This window comes from Lissotriton helveticus, chromosome 7 (genome assembly GCF_964261635.1).
Source record: "Lissotriton helveticus chromosome 7, aLisHel1.1, whole genome shotgun sequence".
NCBI lineage: Eukaryota > Metazoa > Chordata > Amphibia > Caudata > Salamandridae > Lissotriton > Lissotriton helveticus.
The window spans coordinates 1,656,558,092-1,656,583,464 of NC_136068.1; the positions used below are offsets into that span (position 1 = coordinate 1,656,558,092).

At 41.0% G+C, this 25,373-nt stretch overlaps 1 protein-coding gene across 2 annotated transcripts in view; it reads right to left on the bottom strand.

Moving 5' to 3' along the window:
* LOC144767596 (alpha-tectorin-like) overlaps positions 1 to 25,373 on the bottom strand; it is a 295,475-nt gene that overhangs the window by 112,129 nt on the left and 157,973 nt on the right. For both annotated transcript variants that reach the window (XR_013598275.1, XM_078651005.1), the window contains exon 2: positions 6,102 to 6,186. Coding sequence is in view for 1 of the 2 variants with exons in the window: in XM_078651005.1 (XP_078507131.1) it covers positions 6,102 to 6,144 (43 nt within the window). In the remaining variant the exon portion in view is untranslated. The remainder of the gene's footprint in view (positions 1 to 6,101; positions 6,187 to 25,373) is intronic.

Below are 25,373 nucleotides of genomic sequence, written 5' to 3' on the forward strand. Positions count from 1 at the left end.
TACCCGACTGGATCTGTTCTACCACACAGTCCATGGCTGCATGAGAAGGAATCCAAAAATGTCTGGATTCTGGGACAATGGCCCAGAACCTGCTAGGAGGGGGAGAGGACGATGAAGTGGGGGGACCGCCTCGGAATCTGGTGAGATGGAGGGATAACTGGTCTTGGCCGCCCCAATGTCCACTGAAGAGGACATTGCTCCTCCTAGTTTCCTGCCCGAGCTTGCCGGTTGGCAAGTGGAAGGAGGCCCCACCAGGAAGGAGATCTGTAGGGCACAGAGATAGTGCCCCACTTTCGGAACCCTGAGGCAGCAAGCCGAGGCCCAAGCAGCAGGGGATGGATCCAGGACTCATCACATTATCTGGACGGACAAAATTCTGTACAGTGAGCCAATGGCTCCTGGCCAGGGAGGCTCGAAGGGCTTTGGTGGTCTCCCAGTGTTATCGGGCCTTCCTACTGGGAGTGGCCCATGGCATTCCCCTGTCAGGACATGTGAGTCAGGACAAGACATTTGCACCATTTGATCCTCACTTTTATTGGCCCATCCTCAGCGTGTTCTCCAATGAATTCTGCAAGACGTACGTGACCTGCCAGGCCAGTGGTACGGTGGGACAAAAACTGAAAGCTCCCCTTAAAATGTGCCTGTTGTTGACACCCCCTTTGAGACTGTGGGTATGAACATTGTATGGCCTAAGGATCCCTAGATGGACGTAGGACAGAGGTTCATCCTGGTTCTGGTGGATTATGCTATCCAGTAAACAGAGGTGTTTCCTCTGAAGCCCACAATTACACCGGCAGTGGCAAAGGCCCTGATGGGGATTTCTACCTGAGTGGGATTACCCAAGGAGGTGGTGTCTGCCAGGGGCCAGAACTTCATGTCTGCTAACTTGCAGGCCACGTGGAAGTAGTGTGGTTCGACATATAAGTTCTCCACCTCTTATCACTCCCAAACAAATGGGCTTGTTGAGAGATTAAACAGACCCTGGAAGGCAAGATCAGAGGCCTTCCAGATGCCCTGATGAAAAAGTTGGATGTCCTATTACCATGCCTACCTCGAGGTCCCTCAGAAGGGAATGGGTTTTTAGCCCCTTCGAACTTCAATGCAGATACCTATCCAGGAGACCTCTGAGTACAGTCAAGGAGAGTTGGGAGCAATCTCCCAAGAGAACTCCCTGGGATGGAGTATGCTACATCATGGCTCCCGGAGCCAGACAGGATGTAATGAAGGTGTGGTACTACAGGAACGCCACTCCTATGGAGTTGACACCTGTACAGAAAGTGTGTATGATGGAGGTCATAGAGCTGTGGGCCCTCCAGGACTGCTGGACCAGGCCCTATGAGGTGATTGAGAGGAAAGGGGAGACAGTTGCAGCATAAGGTGAGGTCTAGCATCCAGGCACAGGTCAAAGATGGTAGAATGGAGGGTCATAGAACCCCTGGCGAGCCCTGGTGCAGTCCGGTGGTTCTGCTACTAAAAGCCACCCCAGCGGGCATCACATATGAACTAAGAACCTGCATCGAGTACATGGGGCCGAACTTAGTGACCCGTACAGAAGCCCATCCAATGCTGTGGGCAGATAAATTGATCACTAGGTTTGGGCACAGCCCAGTATTTAAGTATCTTTTACCTCACCTTCAAGTACTGGCAGATTGGCCTCACTGAGAAAGTAAAGGAGAAAACTACCTTCTCCACTCCGGAAGGGCATTACCAATTCGGAGTCATGCGCATTGGGCTCAAGAATGGCCTTGTCACGTTTCAGAGCCTGGTCAACCAAGTCCTTGCTGGTATCACAAACTTCTCTGCTGCTTTTCTGGATAACATTACCATCTTCCATAACAATTGGGAGGATCATCTCTTTCACATCCAGGAAGAACTTCAGCCCTGCAGTAAGCAGTCATCTGAACATCAATGCCTGTAAATGCCAGACGGAGCTGACTTCAAAGAAGCGCCCAGAAAAGTAATATGGGCCAAAGCCTGCTCAGGGCCCGTGACCTTTCGTGGGAAATCATTTTTCAGACAGATGCCTCGAATATGGTATCAGGGCGGTACTGTCTACGCTGAATAAGGAGGGCCTAGACAAGCCAGTAGTCTTTATCTCCTGGAGGTTACTACCCCGGCAGCAAGGGGACCGCGCAATCAAAAGGGAAGCTTTAGTGGTTGTCTTGCCACATTTGTTTGGCACTCACTTCTTGGTTCAAATGAACCACAGACCCCTCAGGTGGCTAATGCAGATTAACATTCCAAGCTGTTGAGCTGGTCCATTTCAGTACAGAGGATGGACTTTAGGGTGGAGCAACGACTGGGGTAGACCACTTCAACAGACAGTCTATCTAGGTTTTTCTGAATTAGTGAGGAGGACTACCAAGAAGCTGGGTAGAACCCCCCCACTTTCAGCTGGGGGGACACTTGTTAGACCAGACACGCTGTTGGTAGTGTTTCCCTAAACATTTTGCTTTTTTCTCAGGGGTTTTGCTGATTCTCCTTTTGTGGCCTTATGCTCTGGGCACTTTCCCACTATAAATGCCAACTGTAAGGGTGCACGCCTTTCCTACACATGTTAAGAAGGGGCTGCTTACCTGATGTTTTTAGATTTGTCTCCAGCCTGGCCTTGCAGGCTTGGGGCTGCACATTTGCAGCTGAGTGTTTTTATACATGCATCAAGCCTGCCATTGCAGGCCTGTGTGTTCTCAATTGCATTTATGCTCAGGTTGGCCTTCCTGACCACTGGACAACCCCAGGGGATCTTTCACTACAAATAGGGCACCCTTGGGGTAAGTCTTAAGAGGTCATGTACGTGGTATCTGAAAGGCAGGGCATGTAGACGTGTGTTCCCTGCCTACGAAATGAAGAATACCCATGTGTGTTTTCAAAACTTATGTGGTTTGGTCTCCCCATCGGTCAATATGGGGAAATGGTTGAAATTATTTCAAGCTGCTATAATGGCTGACAGTGAAGCAACTTTATAATGTTTCCTAACATTGGATTCAGAATGACAAACCCTCTCCTGTGGTAAAGAGTGATTTGTCATTAATAGCGCAGAAATGCCACTTCTTTCTCTGCTCTCAACTCTTTCTGTGCCGTTGACTCCAGTCCATGCTGAGGGAACACATCTGTGTGGTCTCCAGAGACAGCTATAAACATAGGGCATACAACTGGAACAACAGACTTCTGCCATTTGAGGGCCTCGCTTGATAGATTGGAGGGAGAAGTTTTGACACTTGATCTCTTGAAGTCAGATCATGGCCCCACTGAAGAATAAGATCTGCATTCAATGGCCTCCATGAAGACAGGGTTGAAATTTATGGGAAACATCTGTGGTTCAAAGGGAAAACCTTTAAACCACCCCTCCAAATTTGAAGGCACACTACAGTATAACTACTGGTGCCATACCTCAGCAGGGGAGAGATGCACTGCCAGAGGAATCTGTTGTGCATAAGGAGGATCACTGCTATTGGAATGCACCACACATCCTTCCTGAATAGTGGTTGGCCTGGGCTGACTACCTGCTGCTGTGTGGCACCCTGTTTTGTGCTCTCAAGGGCTTGTTGGCTTGCCCCTGTTCTCTTGTGGAGGTCTCAGGGTCATCTAAGACCTCCCAGGAGGGACCAACACCATCTACTTGTGACACCTGGCGAGCGGTGCCCTCTTAACTGCCCACAACATCTGCTGGATCCCATCTGATTTTTGAACTGAGTATTGTACCTGGAGCACCAAAAATTACTGCCTACATCTAAAGTGTGTGGTCCCTACATCATGGGGCCTCATCATGCATAAAGCGTCTTGTTGGTGGTGAGCGGTTTCACCGGTTGCAGGACCTCACGGGGTCCGCTTTGTCGATCATGCCACATCTCTCTTGTGTGACACACCAACTGCATGCTCAAAAGTCTACGTCAAAAGACTATTTTACCCCACCCCTCGTCTTCTCAAAATTGTGCCGGTGCCAGAAGGCAGAGAGTGGAATCCTCAGCCTGCTTCTGCTCCACAAACTGTGGGTGAACTTTCCAAGGAGTGGCCAAACCCCTATTTGCCGACTGTTGGCCCAGTTATCAACCCCCAACACTCTTCTGTGGAACCCTGACCAAGTGTGTCTCTGGCCGCGATTGGTCTAGAATCAGGGTGGAAGATTTTCTTTATCTCCAGCCCTTGGGTGTAGGGTAGTGGGGTTTAGGTGAATGGTGAAGGAGGGCTTGAGCCACAGGGTCTGCATGTGCATTATCAACTCATCTGCTAGATATCAGTGGCACTTCATTATGGTGCTGTGTGCTTGTGTGAGAGTTTGCTCCAAATCGACCTGCCTGATGTCCGTGGCACCCCGTATCGGTGCTGAGTGAGTGTGTGGGACTGACTGTCTATTATTAATTACACTGCACGACAGAGTTGCCTTACACATTAATTCTCTGCCAAAAGGATACTATTTTTGACATTGTTTTTTATCCATGAGGCCTTGGCCAATGATGCTGTTTAAAAATGTTTCAGGTACCTGTGTGTACACATTACTGACCTCACTGTAATCTGGGTTGAACCCTATAACTGTGTGGTATTGAATTATAATAATTGCCTGGGTGGACCTTTTTCTGACAAAGTTTCGCCTCGCTGGGGGAAGGGTCAATTATGATCTATTGCAAGTTTGCTTATTACTAATGTAATTTTACCATTGTAGGGGATATTGCTGCCAGTGATATTTTCAAAAGTGATTTATCCCCAGAAATACATTATGTTCATGTCATGTTAGTTAAAGTGTGTGTTGAACACAAATTTTATTTACATACACCATGTGTGAAGTCCCTTTTGTGACCCTCATTGTATTTATTGTTTGAGAGTGCTGTGCCAATGCTTTACACATTGCCTCTACGATAAGCCTGACTGATCGGTGCCAAGCTACTCAAGGGTAAGCGCAGGTTAAACAGTGAGTGTAATCGCCCACTCCGATGTGAATAGCAGATAATGTCTGGATAAAGCCTTACCACAACCAATCAGAATGTGGCAGTTCCAACAGTTGATCTATTCGAAATTTCAGAACAACCTAATATTTCCTATAATCATCCTTTGGTCCATGTGCATCTATTGTTACTCGTCATTCTTCGACCTTATGATGATATACTGACCTTGTTTGTGGCAAAAGGTCAAATGTGGCATCTGTGGATATTTCACTGTTTCCTAATGGTAACATTTTATTAATATATTGTGTTTTTGGGGGTGAGAGATGGAATTTCCTGGCATAATGTGCCTTGAACCACACCAACACTGTAGCAACTACAGATGCTACTGGAGAAACCTCTTCAAATAGACCAAAGAATTACTCCTCCTGGACACAAGGTGGCACTGAAGCCTCATTGGACCGATACGACGGATAGGGCACACTGACCTGATATGCAGTGCTTTACACCTTTAACTGGGTGTGCCACACGCAGATCAGAATAGTGCACCATACAAAAAAATTAATGAGATGTTTCTACTACAGGTGTGAACTCTCCCCTGCCCTAGGAGCAGTACAATAGAGAAAAGAGGACTGCTATTTGAAGCACCTAGCCCTCACTGTGCAGGTTGGAATCCGGTCTGCATTTGAAAGGAAAGCTTAGAACTCCCTGCAGGTGGAGGCAGTGAGTGACTGTACCTGTCCGCTTGAGCGTGTCCACAGGACCTTATTTCTCATCTTTGAAGAGGTACCCTTCTGGGGTGCACTGCCTGAGTGAGATCTCTTTTTTTGCAAACTGACAAGGCATTGCTTAATATCTCCATGAGTTCTTTGCTAATAACTGTAATAAGCCACAGAAGCAACTAGGCAAATAAAGGATCTTTCCTCCAAGACTCCAATATTACCAAAGTGCCTTTGGGCACAGTAGGCACACTTGCATGTCCATTGCTACGCTGCTGCACTCAGTCTATTATGGCCATTTGTGTTTGTTTACATCCCCTCCACATTGACATGGAGCCAACAGTCAGAAGCAAAAATGTTGCCTTCAAACATTTGTATGATTGAAAGTGTAAGTGAAAGCAGTATTTGTTTCTCTTTGCTTTTTGCGCTCATCTTTTTCATAGCAGTTGACACTACCTATTATAAAACGGTATGCTATAACAGCTCATTACACATGTGCACTCACCGAGAGCCAGTAGGAGGAAGAACGACTTAGTTTTAATCATCATGAATTTATGTTGTTCTGACGGCTTGCTGGTATAAATCTGAAACTGGAGGAAGAAAATGCTTCATTATTCAATTGTCTTAGTGCTGAGTGACATTGGTCGAGGCTAGACAATTTAGATACAAACAGAACACAATAGATGCATTTTTTGGCAAATTATTTTTCATGTTATTTTTGGCTCACTAAAGCTTCCCTTTAAAAAGAAAGTCTTAATTATTGAAGTTAAGGAATTAATCTATTTCTACCTTCCAGATATACAACTATTCTAATTATCTTGATGTGTATAAGTAACCAAAGGATCCATGATACCAGTTGTAGGCATGTTTCTAATTTTTATGCACTTGTGACCAATTAAGGAGAATAGGGAACATTTGCATATTGGTAACTTGAACATATATGGAAAAGATATATTAAATATTAAGGCCCTTTTTACGATGCCTGACCAACATCGGTTTGGAAGTGGCACCGCCCGACAAGTAGTTGGCAGTTCCACTCCCGATGGTATGATGTGACCACCAGGATGGTGGTCAGAAACACAGCCTTTACCATTGCGGCTTGTGCTGTAGCCCGGAGAAGGGCTGCATTACAAGCTGCAATGGTAAAGTGTTTGTTTCTAAACATCTATGCACCATGTGACAGGCACCATGTTTGAGCATAGATGTTTGGGGGGAAGCACATGTGCTACCAGGCCAAACAGGGGAGGTCTGGAGTGCGGGGGACCTGCTACGGGCCTCCAAAGTCCCTTTCCAACAGCCTTTCCACATCGGAAAGACCAAAACTTTGACAAGTTGTTGGATTTAATCTGCCCATGAATTTGATACCTCGAATGATATAAAAGTTAGACTTTATTAAGTTTAATAACGCCTTCCCATGTTAGCCTAAGGGGCTAGCAGGACTACAATAGGGCATATAAAACATATTTTATATAATCCCTGCTTTTTGTGCCAATGCGCCCTACCCTTGGGGAACCTAGTGTGGATCTTAGGGGTGACTTATTAGTTATGAAAAGGTAGACTTGGGCGTTGGAAGTACTTTTAATTCAAAAGTCAAATTTGGACATGGTTTTGTTTTAAAACAAATCTGAAAGGCAGTCCTGGATTTAAAATGACACCAGACACCACATCAGGGCACACCTAAGTGCATTAAGTCCACTGGGGTCCTAAACGAGCATGTCGTACCATATACTATGGATTTAAGGAAGGTTTTCCTGGCCAATTAGAATTAGACCAATTACCATAAACCTTTAGAGGAACGAGAACCAGCCCTGGGCCTGGTTTGAAAAGTGCAAGACACTTGGGGTGATCAGGGTGAAAATGCGGACTTTCCTACACAGCTTTTTCCGAAATTTGTAGGTATCCAAACACTATAAGAAATGGCAACATTGACCACCAGTAAGACTGCATAAGTAGCCCACCATTGGTGATATACCATTTTTGCAAATGATTAAATATGTTTTTTTTCTTGATAATAGAAGTAGCATAAATGATAATACTTTATGTACAAATGTACCAAACTTAATTTATTAAATCCCATGCTTTTAAACGAAACATTTAGGGATTACACTTGAGGTGATCCCTATTCCCAGTTCTGCAATCTTTTTAATTTTGCCTGAATCTTGTTTTCAAACACCTTTAATATAGTAGGCCTGTAAACCATGGTGATGACGTATATTTAACTGGCACCGGTTGGTTTACATGAGTGTCTCCAGCTTCCAGAAGATCCCTATCACATGCAGCATCCGCCAAGGTTCCATCTTGTCCCCTGTCATCTTAAACCGTTATGTGGGATAACATCATTAGAATGTGTCAATGCACTGAAGACATTTAGGTGACTCCACTGATCCAGCCATTCATTGTTGTAAATTTTGCTTGCACCTCACCTACACCTGAATGACCAGTACCTAGTTGAAGCTCATCCTGACTAACAAAGAATCCCTGCCATATGTAAAGAACAACATTAATGCTTAGGCAAAACATTGCTCAATTACATGACTTGAATTCCACCCAAATGTTACCCAATTGCAAGTCGACCTGAACCACAAGTGTCCCATTACTAAGAAAAACAAGAGAGCCTGGTACAAGCCATCTCTACTGAAGAAAGTTAACAGGCTCTTCCCACAAAGAGACTTTAGAACTGCTGTTCTAACCGTCATGCATCTGGATGGTGGTAATGCCCTTGGGGCAAACTACTTGCCAAGGAATGCCTTATAAAGGGCCTTAAGACATATGGGCAGATCATTTCCACCCTGAATGAATTCCTCGGGTTCCCCATGATGGCCCAGTCCATTTTCAAAACTAGCTGTATCATCTACAAAGCATTCAAAGCCTGTAAGTGTACGTATCTGACTGACAAGCTCACCCCCTCTGCTGGGTCACGAAACAACTGCAACCTGGACAACATCAGACCAGAGATGAAGATAGAGGGCAAAATGTCTTATCCATCTATGCACTAAGGGGGATGCCTCAAACCAGTTCCAGTTTAAGGAACAGCTGAAGATTCACCTCTATAAAGAACACTTTACTCAGCAGCAGTTCTTTTCACTCTTTGAATCAGGCCAACACCCTGGCAAAACTCATGCATAGAATTAATCTTTGCTGTTGCACTGTATAGCTCTCTGCTGCACTTCGTGTAGGTTTAAGCTACTCAAAAAACTAACACATGAATACACAGATTCATACATAGTCGTTATTTGGGTGTTCCTTTTCCACTACCAGGACTGGCTTTAGCACTGGTGGTTCCCAGTGAGACAATATTTGTTGGCCCCCACCAATGACCACCTCCGCTATGGATTCTCTCACTGCCACCCTTTAACAGTGCCCCTTAAGTCTCCATAACCACTCTCTCTCACAGATGCATTCAATTAGGTTTTTAGTGCCAGGGTTTCAGAGAAATTTACATCACACAATACATAACACACACATAACCAGGATATAGGAAATGTTACGGGGAACATCCATTACGACGTGGTCTTTACACTGAAATACCATTACAACGGTGCTTTTACAACGCAAGTCGTTACCACAACTTGCGCTGGAGGGCGCTCTAGGCTAAGGAATTGTAGATTTACTATTCCAACACCTTCCCTACTGTACGTAGGCTGGAGTTGGAATAGTAAATTATACTATTCCTAAGTCCAGCACCCTACAGCGCAAGTCGTGATAACGACTTGCGTTGTAAAACCAGCGTTGTAATGGCAGTGCGGTGTAAAGACCGCGTCGTAACGTCATCCATCCAATGTTACATAAGACAGATCCTACCAGGTGTAGGATTAATGTAATCCATACTGGTGGGCAGTATACTTTAGGAGTTCTTGGTCTGGGAAAGCACAAACTCCGAATTTAAAATGTAACATCATGGTTGGGGGTTCTTTATAATAGTAGGAATTCATTTCTATCCAAATGAACAGTTTTTGCAGCATAAAGATAATGAAAGACTGGGAAAAAACTGTAAAGCTTTAATCTATCCCTTGCAGTTTTCATGCAGCACTTTGAAGACAGTAAATAAGTTTAACAGTTAAAAAGCTAACTGTGCTATGTTAGGATCTTAATTTATAAACTGCAGGTAACAAAATGATCTCTCTGATAAAAACAGTAACTCACTGACCTATTTACATTATATGCTCTTTGTAATCTGCATAGCATACATTCTTTGCCGCAGGCATATTAACCATCGGTGCTATTTTACGATGAGTCGAAACTTCCACCAGCCAAAAACTCCGATCTCATTCCATGAAGAACATTAATCTCATGAAATATCTTGATATTTTTATTGTTGACTGAAAATTGCTAGAGGCCAGGAACGAGGCAGCAGGGAATTTATAACCATAATGGGCTTGCAAAAAGGCACCCACACCCGATGTCAGCAACTGGTGGGATGCACCGGTCGCACCGCACTAGAGCTAGCCCTGCCCACTGCAGAGCAAGGAACCTGTCATGATGAGGGATGGCCGCTGTGCAGGAAGGTCTATTAGGAAAGCAGTTTTTTTAAAAGAAATGTACATTCATAGTTTATTTTTTAACACATCCTAATCAATTCGAAAATGAACATATAGCATTAAACAGAAGCCTGACAAGAGCAGATGTTAGAATTGCAAATTGAGGAGGAAAAACTTGTATTTCTCCTTGATTTTGATTTTTCTGTGTGCTGAGTTCTGCGGCACACACAGAAAGAGCAAAACACCAATAATGATTGTTAATTTGCAGGAAGGTGTCCCTTACTGCCCATTAACAACAACTAAATAATGACAATTTTCTCTTTGTATGTGTGCTGCATTCACAGATGGAAGTAACAAATTTACATTAGTGATTGTTTATGTGCAGGAAGAGACTGTTGGATAGGGAGATATGAGAATCCCATAAATTCCCCGGGTGCTCAAGACACAAACCATATCCTGTTATAATATTGCTACACCCTTTCACAGAGGAAGAAGTATTACAGTTGACATTTAGTGCAGAGTGTAGTATGCGCTCTTCATGCAAGCTCATGAAAAACATATTTATGAGCATGGCCTTGTGTGCCTTCGTAAATCTCAAGTTATGTAACGCAGCGTATATAACTGCGTTGAGTTACTATGCTCCAGGAAAGCATTTACATGGGTGTTCCGTGGGCATTCCCGCACAACATCCATGGATTTTGACGTATTCCCAGATTTACAAGAACAGGTAAACCTGCTAATGAACCAAAAATATAAAATTCCCCAGGAGATGTGCAACGAGGAGAAATATCTTTATTTGTAATGGAAAAATGCCTCACAGGATTGTTTTTGTAGTATTTGAAACACAAATATCCTGGGACTGGATATTGTGTCAAAAATATCATGGACAAGAATATTGAGGAGGTCATTTGCTGTAGGAAAGTAAATTTATACTAAATATATCTCCACATATATGTATCTTGATTATATATATATATATACATATATATATATATATATATATATATATATTCACTGAAAAAACCATAGGTTATAGACCATATATAGTTAGGAATTAGCATTTAGAAAACCTTATTTTACTCACACAAAACCATTGAAATTCCATATATAGTTAGTTGCACTAACTATATATCGCGCACCCGCAATCCACTGCTGATGATGTCACATATTACATCATTCATGACATGGTCAGTGACATCACTGATGACATCACTGATGACATCTCAAATGACATCACTGATGACATCACTGATGACAACATCCAGTGACTGTGTGTTTTTGTAAAGTTTAAATATGTTTTACATATTGAAGAATGAGTGGATGTATGGAAGACTGAGTGTGTGTGTGGCTGGCTGGGAGGTGTGTGACTCTGTGCATATCAATGTGTACTTGTATCAGTGATTGTATAAGAGAGTAAGTATGTGTTAGTATATGTGTGAAAAGTATGGTGTTCTGTGTTTAACTATAGATGAGGAAATCGAAGTGTGATTGATTCTTCACAGGACTGACTAGGTGTATGAGTGCATATGATAGTGTTCTAATAATAAGTGACTGTATGTATGAGTAATTGTATGGGTGAATGAGTGAATGTGTGTGTAGACGTACGAATCAGTGAGTGCGTATGTAGTAACTGGTATTGGTGTGTCATGATGTCATCAGTGATGTCATTTGAGATGTCATCAGTGATGTCATTTCAGATGTCATTAGTGATATCATCAGTGATGTCACTGAAGTATGGTGTTCTGTGTTTAACTGTATAGATGAAGAAATGGAAGTGTGATTGATTCTTTACAGGACTGACTTGGTGTGTGAGTAACTCCATGGATGAGTGGCAGTGTGTGACTGTCTGCATAGGTCTATGAGTGCATATGATAGTGTTGTAATAATGAGTGACTGTATGTTTGAGTGATTGTATGGGTGAATGAGTGAATGTGTGTGTAGACGTAGGAATCAGTGAGTGCGTATGTAGTAACTGGTATTGGTGTGTCATGATGTCATCAGTGATGTCATTTGAGATGTCATCAGTGATGTCATCAGTGATGTCATTTGAGATGTCATCAGTGATGTCATCAGTGATGTCACTGACCATGTCATGAATGATGTAATATGTGACATCATCAGCAGTGGATTGCGGGTGCGCGATATATAGTTAGTGCAACTAACTATATATGGAATTTCAATGGTTTTGTGTGAGTAAAATAAGGTTTTCTAAATGCTAATTCCTAACTATATATGGTCTATAACCTATGGTTTTTTCAGTGAATTTTCAAGGTTTTGTAAATGCTAATTCCTAACTATATATGGTCTATAACCTATGGTTTTTTCAGTGAATTTCATTGGTTTTTTAACAGCTAATATCTGTAGCTGTAAAATGTATTCTTCTTTAAATCCAAAAATATATTTTATATGTTTATTAATAACTTTTTTTTAAAATATTTTTTTTTCTTCGTTCCCGCTTCGCGAATCGGGAAGCTTCCCGTTAGCTGACCTTGATGCCGCGAAATAGACCGCGAGCCGGTAAACGTTTCTTTACCGCAACTGCCACGTTAGAAAACAACATTGTCACGCCTCCCGTCCGCATGACGTTTCGCGTTGTCGCGTGATACGTCATATGACGTGCTACGTTAGCGAACTGGTACGCTTACCGAGTCGCAAAGCACAGGTTTCTGGAAGCAAACCGGGAGGCCCTGCAAAGCGCGTAACGTAAACACAGCAGGTCATGTGACTTGGTAATAACACTTTTCATTGGTTCATTTCACTTTTGGTTTCCTAATGATGTAAGACTAGGTCATATAATATAAAATGAACACTTTTCATTGGTTGAGAACTATTGTTTTTCCCAAATGACAAAAATCCCTCCTTCTTTCCTCACTCTGACTTTCATCATTGTGAGAGAAAGACCCTTTGTTACCAGTGAGCAATGGCTTCTTTAGTAGCTTCAGCTGGTGCTTCCCCACCACCTCCACCACATCCAAGGAAGAGTGGACCACCTGCTGAAGTTATAATTCAGCAAGAAGAGGAAGAAGAGGAACAGGACGACGAGCACGAAGAGAGGCACTTTTTGCCTGAGGAGCCCAGGACGTCTCACCGGAAAGAAAACTTCATTTGGCAATTTTTTAAAATTCCCAAAGGTCAGAAAAAAGTAAATGCAAGATACGTAACTTGCCTTATATGTCAAGATAGACTGTCCAGAGGGACCGACAAAAAATACAGTTTCGGAAACTACACAATGCATCGCCATATGACTAGGTGGCATCCTAACAACTACAGTGCTGCACAGTTTCGTAACGACCTAGATAATCTCCCTATTATGGCCAGAAGATCTGTTGTACCGGAAGTAACGGGACCAGAGGGCAGGGAGATGGTGCCAAATATACAAACGAGGTTTCGTGAAGTAAAACAAGTCTGCGTACATTGCAGTGGATTCATTTGCTACGGAGAAAGTAGCATCACTCTGATCAACAGAGCTATTGACTATCATATGCAAGTTTGTACGAAACGCCCCAAATAATAAATTCTTTTTTTTTGTTTTGTTGCTCCTGTTGAGCCCTTTACAATGAATCGTTTTCGTTGCCCCCTCCGAAAAAAAAAAAATATATATATAAAACTGTTCAGAAAAATTCAAAAAAAGTAAAAAAATGTTCAGAAAAATAATAAAAAAAATATAAAACAACAAAAACAATTAAAAAAAAAGTTCTTTTCAGAACTACCTCCCCGTTATTAAAAAATTGGTACAATATTTGGAACTGTGCCAACCTCTATTTCTCTTAGTTCGCTTCCCAGTTCGCTCCCCGGTACGCGAACCGGAAGCGAACCCAAAATTTTTTTTTTAAAAAAAGAACAGTAAGTATAAGGGAAGGAAACAGACAGTTATGTTAAAAGAAAGACAGCTATGGGGGAGTAAACTAGAGATACTATTACCCGTAATCCACTGCTGATGATGTCACATATTACATCATTCATGATATGCTCAGTGACATCATCAGCAGAGGATTGCGGGTAACAGTATCCCTAGTTTATTCCCTATAGATGTGTTTATTTTAACATAACTGTCTGTTTCCTTCCCTTATACTTACTGTTCTTTTTAAAAAAAAAAATTTAGATCAGTCAGAAACAGTTAAAGTAATGAAATATAAAAGACTACGTAGAATATGAGCACTGTATGCAAGAACTTTGACACTTACAGAAGCCTCTCCTTCTCCATGCCTCCTACACAGTTCTAAATGTACATCATAAATGGAAACAGTACAGAATTAATTATACATGTTAAATGGTTTATTTTTGCTGTTCTCAGAATGTATCAAATTTCACTAAAAACAGTGACTTGAAGGTATTCATCATATAACAGCTGGGAAAAAAAAACACAATCAAAATGATTGTGTTTAAAAAACCCATACAACATAACAAATCAGAATTCAGAACTCCTTAAAGTTAACTTACTTTCCATGACGTCAAAGGATGTCCTATGAACAGCTTACACTCTGTTGTGCTGTTATTACTTTCAGCCCGCCACTTTCTGAAAGAAAACCTCCATCATTTTGAAAAACATGTTACATACAATAAATGACTTCTTGCTCTCTACCACAAGTTTCCACAAGGCCAAATCTTGTCAGAGCCATTTATAACTCTTGGATTTCTTGTAAGCCAATCCCGTCATTTGGCATTTCCGCAACTTTCAGAATTAAAATGTTGAAGATCATTTTCACAATCCTGGACTAGTAATATCTTCCCCTTCTTCCTCAGTCATGTTCTACATTTCCTATGACACTGATACTGCTTACTATGAAGCAGACTTACACTACCTCTATGACTACTACAATTATTTAATTTTCTACATCACTTTTAATCACAAAGCAATGTAAAACAGTAGACAGCATTGCAGACTTACATTCCCTCTACTCTATGTTTTGATTGGCTGCTTCAATTAGCTTATAAAAAGAAATAGTTTTTCTGAACTCATTCAAAGTGCACTTATTTCTCCATGATGTCCAGTCTTATGGTTAGAAGTTATGTCTCTGAACTACACTTATCCTCAAGGCCAAATCGTGTAGGAGCCATTAGAACTTCTTGAAATTCCTCAGAGCACATCCCGAGATTCTTTCCCTAAAATTTTGGTTTTAAAAACACCAGGTAAGAGTTTTTAAGGTCCTACGGCAATTTTTTTTTGAAAATTAAAACAGAATCATTGCAGAATGACCAGCCATTTCTACACTTTAAATAAGCTGTATAATGTCCTGATGTTATTGAAGGACCATCATGATATATAATTGCTACAGTTACAAAAGTCCTTCCTGATATTGACAACTGTGAAGCCACAACATTTTTAATTAAAGTTGTCAATTTTGTTCCATCAGGCCTACATCGTTGGAACATTAAAATGACATACTGGCCATATGTTCGTATAAATAATGTGGACATCATTTCAGATTTACATTGGCTACACTCCATGTTGTGATCAGCTGCTTTTACTAGCTTATTAAAAGAGACTGATTTACTGTCTGGCAAAGTTAAATATATAAATCTTTCTGAGTCTACACTAGTAGTACTTGATACCCTACAGTTCTCGCAGTCATGCTGCCATTGATAAGAAAGCCCAAACAGGTGATCTACATCTACACCTTCATCATGCAATACATCAAGCATATACATTAAAAACTCCTGACAATCTTGCTGACTATTTTGAGAGAATTGTGTTTGGCCTGAACATCTGTCTAACAGATTTCGAATTTCAGACACACTTTCTATGTTTGTTCTATCAGTGCTACATTTCTCTAACACAGAATTTAACAAACTGCAAAATCTTTGATCAGAATTGACCACAATCTCTTCTTTTACATTTTCTAGAGAAAACAAAACATTAACCACTACATTAGCATAGCAGTTGACACCAGAACTGTTTTCAAATTGAAAACCAACAACATCTTCAACAGAATCCTTTTTGTTTCTGCTTATAATTTCAGGTTCATCAACTTTTCATCCTTTTGCTACAACTTCTCCAGTATTGGTCACATTTCTTCGTTTCCGGCCTACCACACGTTTCTCAAACAAAGGATACTGAGGCAAATGTGGCGCATACTCTCTTCTTAACCTATTGTATTCCTTAACACAATCTAGATCCGCACAAATGTTTGTGACATCACACTCAATCAAGTACAATCCCGATAAAGTTCTAACTCGTGACAGTGCCACATATGCCATACCCTCCTTGAACACAGAACTGCCAATATTCACCAATGCGCAGTCTACACTTAAACCTTGCGATTTATGGATTGTCACCGCATATGCCAAGCAAACAGGAAACTGCTTACGACGAACATATAAGTCTTTCACAAGCAAAAATCTAGCAGAACAACGAGCAATTAGCTGTACTTCCTCAATGCCATCAAATTTAATTTTTAAAAATTCAATTCCATCTCTATTTCTGTATTTTACAAAATCAACAACATTACCCATTGAGCCATTTACCAGACCTCTTTCAACATGTAAATTCCTTCTTAAAATTATACGGCAGTTCAAGCACACATTCAGAGTCTTTTCAAAACCCGCAGTTTTAGATATACTCTTCTCTAATGAATCCAATTTTGTTTTCAGATTCTCAGACAAAATAATTGTTGATCCCATATGCTCTACTCTGTCAATAGCTTCCAGTTTCACAATCTCTTGCTTTTCTAAATGCAACATTTTGTTGTTGAATTTGGCACATTCTGCAAGAGTTGGCATCAAACATATTCCAGATTTTTTCTCAGTAACTTTCTGAAAAATATTCTCAGGCACAACATCTTCGTCTGGATATAAATTTGTCAGTAATGGTGCATGTAAAGCTTCTTTCCCATGCTCGGTCACTTTTCCAATTCTAACATCTTGTAGAATAGTCTTGTAAACTTCATCCTTTGCCTGACGCATATTTTCATGCAGTTCAGCATAATTGAAGTTTAACCATATATTGACGTTGCCAATGCCCCCTAAGCACTTCCTGGTATCTTCATGCGTGAGCATTTTGAACACAGGTTGCCCTTTCACTGGTGTCAGCTGCAGAAGATCTCCGAAAACAATAATGTGTTTGCCACCAAATAACACATCATACTCTGTTTTGAGAACTTCTTGCATTCTCAAATGCACAAAGGCAAGCATGACATTGGAAACCATGCTTACTTCGTCAATGATAAGAAGTTTCATTTTCCTCAAGACTCTTGAAACTTCAAAACAAGCATCTCCAGATAGCTTGTGATATTCTAATTTGTTGTCATGCTCCACTGGCAGCATCAGTAAATGATGTAAAGTAATCCCTTTAATGTTATGTGCTGCCAGTCCAGTTGGAGCGGTGACAACACAAGACAGCGATGACTCTGTCCTTTCCTGCAAATAACATGAAATTGCTTTAATAAGGAAACTTTTTCCAGTTCCCGCTTCTCCACTCACGTACAGTCGGACAGGCTTCAACGACGTACATGAGCACTCTTTCTTGTCATGACTTAATCCATGATCAATTTGCATGGTAATCTCGTCATATATTTTCCTCTGCTCAACGTTGAGTTGTCTTTCCAACTCTTCTAAGTTAACCGCATCCTCCTGAGCATGTGCCATGGCTCTTTCCACTTCATTCATAGCAGTGGCAGCTTCATTTTCGATAAGAGGTCCTCCTAGTGGATCCTGACTCAATGAAGCAGAACTCTGACTGTCCTGAGAACTGTCTCTGGCAATCTCGGCTGCAATCGTTGCTTCCTGCTCAATTTCCACATTCAACATTTCTACATATTTGGGAAAAGCAGGACATTCTATGGTCTCCTTGGCAGCATTGAATGAGTCTTCGTAACAAAGGAAATCTCCAAGCAGTTCCTCTTCTGCACGCCAAGGCTTAAAAAGTTGCAAAAGTGCTAAATAGAAAAACTCCTTTTTTTCAGGAGATTCGCCACTCAATTTTCGATGGTTTATCAAGTGGCTTTTTCTTTGCTTGATCAGACATCCCTCACTTCCTATTACAGCATACACTCCTTTCTCAGTATCTTCTTTGATGTTCCTCTTGAATATGTAATTTTGCAGAACCTCATACAGACAAACATTCTCGAGGTGACTGCTTCGATTTGGATAATATGTATCCAACATGTTGCTCTTCAAAATGTCGGTACTGTTTGGCTCCTTTTCCGCCAAATACTCAATTTCCCGCACAGGTTTCAGAACTCGATTACGCGTTGCAGCAAGACCAACACTCGCCCAAACGATACTCCTGGACTTGGCATAGAGACTTGCTGAAGACAACCGGTCAGAACATTCGTAAGCTCCGATTTCTCGATGCGACAACATCTTCAGACTGAAACTGTACAACTTCTTGCTGAGGCTCTTTTCATGGGAAATGTCCTCCCACATATCCTTCAATTCTGTCTTCTCTTTTTTGGTGTTGTAAGATGTCACATACCGAGCCACAGCCATACAGTTATCAGCCACAAACTGTATATCCATGTTAGCATTCCACATGGACAAAATCACCGGGTTGTAGTCGTTGATGTACTTAGACTCTTCGTTCCTCTTCAAATTGTATGTGTTTTTAGGTGATTTCTTCATCACATTATGTCGCAGCGAAGACATCAAACTGTTCACTCTTCCTTTAGAAATCACCGGTCGTGGAAAGCCGAAACGACATTTGGTGTAGAACTTGTCTTTGTTCCGGAATTTACGACGACAGTACTTTCCACATCGATGGCTTTGGAAACGTAGAACTTTTTCTCTTAGGCTTTTTTTCTCCTTTGCGTTTGGAACAGCACACGTAGAATACTGTTCTATGAAACTCATCACTGAGTCTTCTGCATCCGTTCCAAATTTAGGTGCATCCTTGATCCACAGCAACATATGTATATGAGGAGCACCTCTTGCTTGGTACTCCTTCCTCCAGAAGAAATCCAACACCTCTCCAAGAGGTGGATTCTTCTTATTCATGATGAAAGACATCATACCTTCAAATCTATGATTGAAGTACCTACATACATTGACTGGATCCAAAGAGCACAGTTCTCCGGGTGTCTTGAATTCGATGTTTTCTACGTTAGCATTTGCCTCTCGTAGAAATTCAAGTAAGTCTTCCCAGCCATACTCAGCACAGCTCAAAGTGAGGAACCATGTGGGAGTTCCTAAGTTCCTCAGCATACATTTTAAATCACCATGACGACGGTACTAGTACTCATTAGTACCACGCTGACACGCCATGAGATTAATCAGGTGAGAATCCAAAATACTGTCTTGGACATTGACTTTATCCATAAAGTCACTTGCCGAGATGTTTTGCATGTGTATACCACTTTTCAAGATGTGGTTCACTGCATATGACAGTCCAGACAGATCGCTTTCAAACAGGAGATGAAACAAATAAGGAATGCATTGTCGAAACCTAGGATCTCCTGCATACAATCGCAAAGTCCGGTATTCAGAAGCAGGAATTTGATGAGATCGCTCATCATATCTTCCTCCCTGACCTGTTGGAAAAAGCTGTGGGAAACACCGAGCTTCCAAACTTTCCTCCCAAACACTAATGGGACTCCCTTTCGCTTGTTTCATTTGAAACAACTCAATAGCATTCCCCATGACTTCCTTGGAATGCAAAGGATGAACACTATAATGTTCATATATTTCTTCACTAGTACAGGGTTCTACTTTCTCAATTTGACCAGCACACAAATCGCTATCCTCTTCCTCACTTACTTCCTCTTCTGCAACATATACATTTTTATAGTATTTATTATATTTTTTCAAATACAATGTTGCCCTTTTGACTTTCCTAACATCTACTAAATCTTGCCATATTTTCTTATTCTTTGTCGGAACCCCATTAACTAAGATAACAAGAGGTTCCTCTTCCACTTTTTCTACTCCAATTGTGTTAATGTTTTTCTTCAAATCTAGAGGCAAATAAACAACTCTTCCCTTTAATCCTCTCTGTAAATCTGATGGAGGCAATTTCCCTGTCTTTGGCTCCATTCTTACAATAGCCTGAAAGGGATGGATACTTTGAATCAAAATAGATTCATAAGTATTTAAATCCTTCAATTCAGAAGGAATCTCAACCAATTCCAGATTATTATGAACTGCTCTAGCAGGCATCTGGTTTTGATTTAATTGGTTACAACAATAAGTACACACACGTTGATCCAATCCCAAATCAAAACAATTTTCTACCATCAAGTATGTTGTAAAATCCTTCCATTCACTATTATTTTCCCTTTCACTTTTTCCATATAAATCCACTAACTTAGTCTGATTCTTATAATAAGTGCGTCGACAACACACACAAGTGAAATTTGGCCTCTCACTTGATTTCACCTCAAACGTCGCAATGCCTCAGAGCTTGAACTATGCATCCATTCTCCAGAAAAAACTTCACAAAAATTACTACGATTAACTATTCTCTTCCATCTACTATTTCTTTTGAAATCATAAATTGCCTTGTTTAGCTTCCTAATTCTATTGATTGTCAAAATAAATAACTTACGTTTAATTTCAAATGCCTGATCAATAACTTTCTCAACTATTTTTTTTCTCTTATAAAAAACCACTTTCTGTTGACCTTTCTTAATATTTTTTAACAAATTGCCAATTATCCTGTTGCGGAACATTCGTTTACGAATGTCCCTAAACTGTTGTTTCCTTCTACTTTCATGCATAGAGTTATCTCTTACTCTAGCAGTAACATTTCTCATTGGCCTTTCCTTACCGTTTGAATTGCTTCTCCTTTTCTGGACTGAAACATTTTCTGTAGTAATATTTTTTTTACTAGAAATATTTCTTATGAATGTTTTTGTACTCTTACCCGGTGCTTTCTTGGTGACTTGACAAATCTTTTTGTTAGAGGACTGCTGCTTTTTTTCATTCACCTGCTGTCTTTGACGTTTTGCAGCCTTTCTCACTCTTTCTTTGCTTGGCATCCTAAAATCTGGAAATAATCTGCAGTTGAATCTGTGGTAAAATATAATAAAAAATGTTATTAACCACTATTACCCAACAGTAAATTAATAACAGTCATCAAAAACTTAACACACTACTTAACATTTTTACATAGAAGAATTTTTTGTACATGGCAAATTTAGAATACAGAAATAGCAGAAAAGAAATGGAATTTATATTCATTTTACCTGTCCTGTTTTATATATGAATCTGATCTAATTTTATGACCATATTTTAATATTTTATTGAAGACACTACACATAACCTGTTTTTGAAGGTGTCTTTATTTTTAAATTAAAAGGTTTACATATTTACTTTTTATTTATTATAAATTTATAAAATAAATGTTTATAGTTCCATAGGCTCAAGCAAGTCAGCTTCCCATCCTATGTCATACAATTCTGACAAATCTGCATCCTCATCACGTTCTTCTTCATCCTCAGGATTGAAATAATCCAAGGGATCAACATCCACTGATGTTTCTATTACGAGTTCAATGATGAGGTCGAAATCAACTGATTGCTGATTGTCGCTCATTTTGATGTTGTCTTTATCTTTAAAGAAAGATAACAACAATGAGATGTTGCACAGTAAGAGACAAATCTCAGAAATTATAATAGTAAAATTGTTTAACAAGAGTAACATTTTGCAGCTATTATTTAACCATGTCCAACGATGCTGAGGAGCAGAGGAGGTGAAGCCTATCTCCAATTTTTCACTGAACAGGACTCATCTCTTCTTAACCTTGGATAAACCTCACCGACTCTGCGTCCCCTGCACATAATTAAATGTAAAGGGGCAGATTTATATTAACTAGCACATCCCCAGGGATGCACCAGTTAACGTGCACCGCTGCTCTGCCACCCACGGTGTGCCGCATTTACAATCAGATAGGACAAAGCTACATCAAAACCCTGCGCCTGCTTGAAGCAGGCATAGATCTTGACGCAGGTAGGCTGAAAGCTAAAGCAACAACTAAGTGTCGTGTGTAGAAGTTGCAAAAAAGGAAAAATGGCGTTTAAACCAGTAATGAGCCCATGCTAACTTAACACAGAGTAAAGATATCCAGGATCTACATCAGTTTGGGGTTCACGAACCTGGCAGGTACAAGGCACTGAGGCTTTGCACCGTGCATGTCTCATCCCAAATCATATGTTGTTTGTGAATGAAACAATTTCCCAGACCAAATGCTTTGGATTGGCTACTTCTAAAAAATTAAACACCCCTACTATCCCGGAGTTACAGGAATATAATGGTTGGAGTAATTTTACTCGGTTGTCCATTAAAGATTTACAGGCCCTACTCCGTAATTCTTCCTTTAACATTTCCAGTATAAATCCAAAAGGTTGACTGCTTTGGCAACGTGCCTTATCCACGGTTTAATAACGCTGCCTTTTGCTTTATATAAGTTTTCAAATTGTATGAAATATATACCAATAGGTCTTTATTAACCTTTAGGTAGTGGTTTTCTTCATGAGGTCTGGTCGCTTCCATACACATACAGATTTTCAAAGATGATCAGGAAGTTTATCTGAATGGAGAGGAATGCACTGAGACGCCAGACCATTCACTAATGTGTAGGCACATACAGTTACACGGTTCATGCAACAAACACCGACCAAATATGGCTTGCGTGTTGCAAAGCACGCCAGTTCCTGCTATCATCCCCACGTTCAAGTTGTTGGAAAATGGTAGTTATTTGATGCTCAATAATGAAGATTGTTCTGGGTTAATTAAAAGTATTCCTTTTATCGTAACAGTAAGTGAACGGGTTATTTGCTGCAGAAATGTTCTATTTCCTCCCACACATGAACATAGGGAGTTTTCAATCTGGCCACAAATACCAACCTTGGGAGCACATTTCAACGGCATGGCAAGAATAAGAGCTCTTTTGTCTCAGAGAGAGGTGGCCTTGAGTTCGGCCCGTAAAACTTTCGTGCTTCACATAGCGAACACCCGTACAGAGGTGCAGACCCTTTTCAATACAGATTCGCCTTTCCATTTCAGCAAGATGGTTCGGACTATCTCTAACGCGTCCTCCACAAAGGGCCTGGCGCACTTTTTTAAAGTTGTTACCAGTGGTCTCGTGACTTCATTTGAGAAAATCTTTGGAGTCATCCCTGCTTTCTTTCATTCTATTTTTTCTACTGTGCTTGGTGGATTCCCATTTTTACTTGCATTACCAGCGGACGCTCTTGTGCTTTTTTACATTTTTAAATATGGATGTCCCTCCTGTGCAAGCTCCCGCCCTGCAGCTGCTGACGCTGTTCCGCAATTGCATGCTTGAATATTATGGCACAATGCCGTTGGCAATATTAAGCACGGCATATGGATTGTCTTTTCGATTCTCCTACTTCACCTGTGTCCAGCCTGTATTTCACTGCCTGACCTGTGATTTCGATTGGGCCATTGATTTGTGTCTCTGCGGACCGGTATCTCCTGACGTCGACTTTAATCAGCTGATGAATTCTATCATTACTCACGAGTTGGTTTGTCCTGGCGAAAGGATTATGGCTGTGGCATTGATGCATGGACTAATTGGTCCCTGGAATTTACTGGCGGCAACACAGTCTTTCTTGGAACAGAGCTTTCTTGAAAACCCACCGAGCTGTCCTCTGATGGTGATAGAGGATCCGGTGCTGGGAGAGCACGTATGTTCTTTTCCGCTTTTAAATTGGATGGCTGAACTCTTTTGGGATGAAGACGGTGACTTCCTATTAGAGGCTGTTGCAGCTTATTTTGCATACACAGTTATGTCATAGACCTTTTTCATGTTTGATATGCTGAGTACTAGCATTTCATTGACAATTCATTGACTTATTTGTCAAGTTTTTATTATTTAGCTTGCCTATTGACTTAAGCCTCGATAAAGTAGTTGGCTGTTTTATTTTTCTTTAGCATTAAATTTTCCTAGTTTTTAATGTTTTACCTTGCGGACCGTCCACATATAAAGTTGCAATCTGCTCTCATGAGATGGCACTTCTATTATCTTATTCAGTTCGTTTCCGGATCATGGGGAGGTGTCATGTAGATCCTGGATATCTTTACACCGTGTTAAGTTAGCATGGGCTCATTACCGGTTTAAACGCCATTTTTCCTTTTTTGCAACTTCTGCACACGACACTTAGTTGTTGCTTTAGCTTTCAACCTAATAGTTCATCGTGATTTACATGAGAATAATATGTTATTGCTCTACTATCTGCTTTACTTGTTAAACTATATCTGTACAACGAGTGCTGAAGTTTCAAGAACAACACGATACAGAATTGTTATGAGGTCTGATCTCCACGACTTCATACTCATAACATAAGTGCAGCTTCTGCCAATTCTGGGCATGACGCGGGTTTTATATTGCTTTGCCGAACACACATACACAACACTTGATGCGGTTCACATGAAGAGAGAGCTGGTGTATGCTGATGTGATTCCTTCAAATCTAAGACACTAAAGTATGGGCACGCCCTAAACCAACACAAAGAGACCTTCTTAGCAAATAATATAATATGTGTATTAGGAAAGGTGAGATATAAGCAGCCGCGGGCCGTGGAGGGAGTTACGGTGGGGCAGGGAGGCGGGGAGGGGGAGGGGCAGGGTGGAGCCCTCTCCACCCTGCCCCTCCCCCTCCCCGCCTCCCTGCCCCACCGTAACTCCCTCCACGGCCCGCGGCTGCTTATAAGTGTTGCTAACTCTTATTCATTTACAGCATGTTAACATACTGTCACCATTCGCTTTTTATGTACTAGTAACTATGCTGGTAATTTTGCTACTGATAATATGTGTACTTGTATTATCTAAGATACTACGCCTGACAAGACGGCATTAGTAAATAAACATTTCAAATACACATGTGTTCTTCTTAACTCCATGTTCTGGTTTCTAACAAATATATAATGACCGACTGTTCATGAGTTCCACGTATCCTGAGGTACTATAAGTTCATATTCTGGATTGTCTAAACATTGAGAGTTTGTTATATCCAATGTGACACTGTACCTAGCTTGCTAAGGGGTTTTTGATTACTAAGGTGAGTTTTGGGGCACCCTAATTCGCCGAGGTTCCAATCCTCTGTCCACAGTTCTGTGTGAGAACAGAAACCCTGCGACAGGGGCACCCCTGAGCCTTGCTGGAGCTTCATCACACTTGCTATACAACTCCAGCAATGCGCCACCTTTACGACACAGATACGTCACGCATCTGTGCTGTTTTTGCCCCATGATGCGCCGCATTGTAAATGCAGCACACCATAGGTGACAGAACAGCGGCACAGAATGACTAACACATCCCTGGTGATGCGCCAGTCATCATAAATCTATCCCTATGCTTCTTATCTTGTTAGAGATGAACCGCCATATGTATCATCAAAGTTTTTT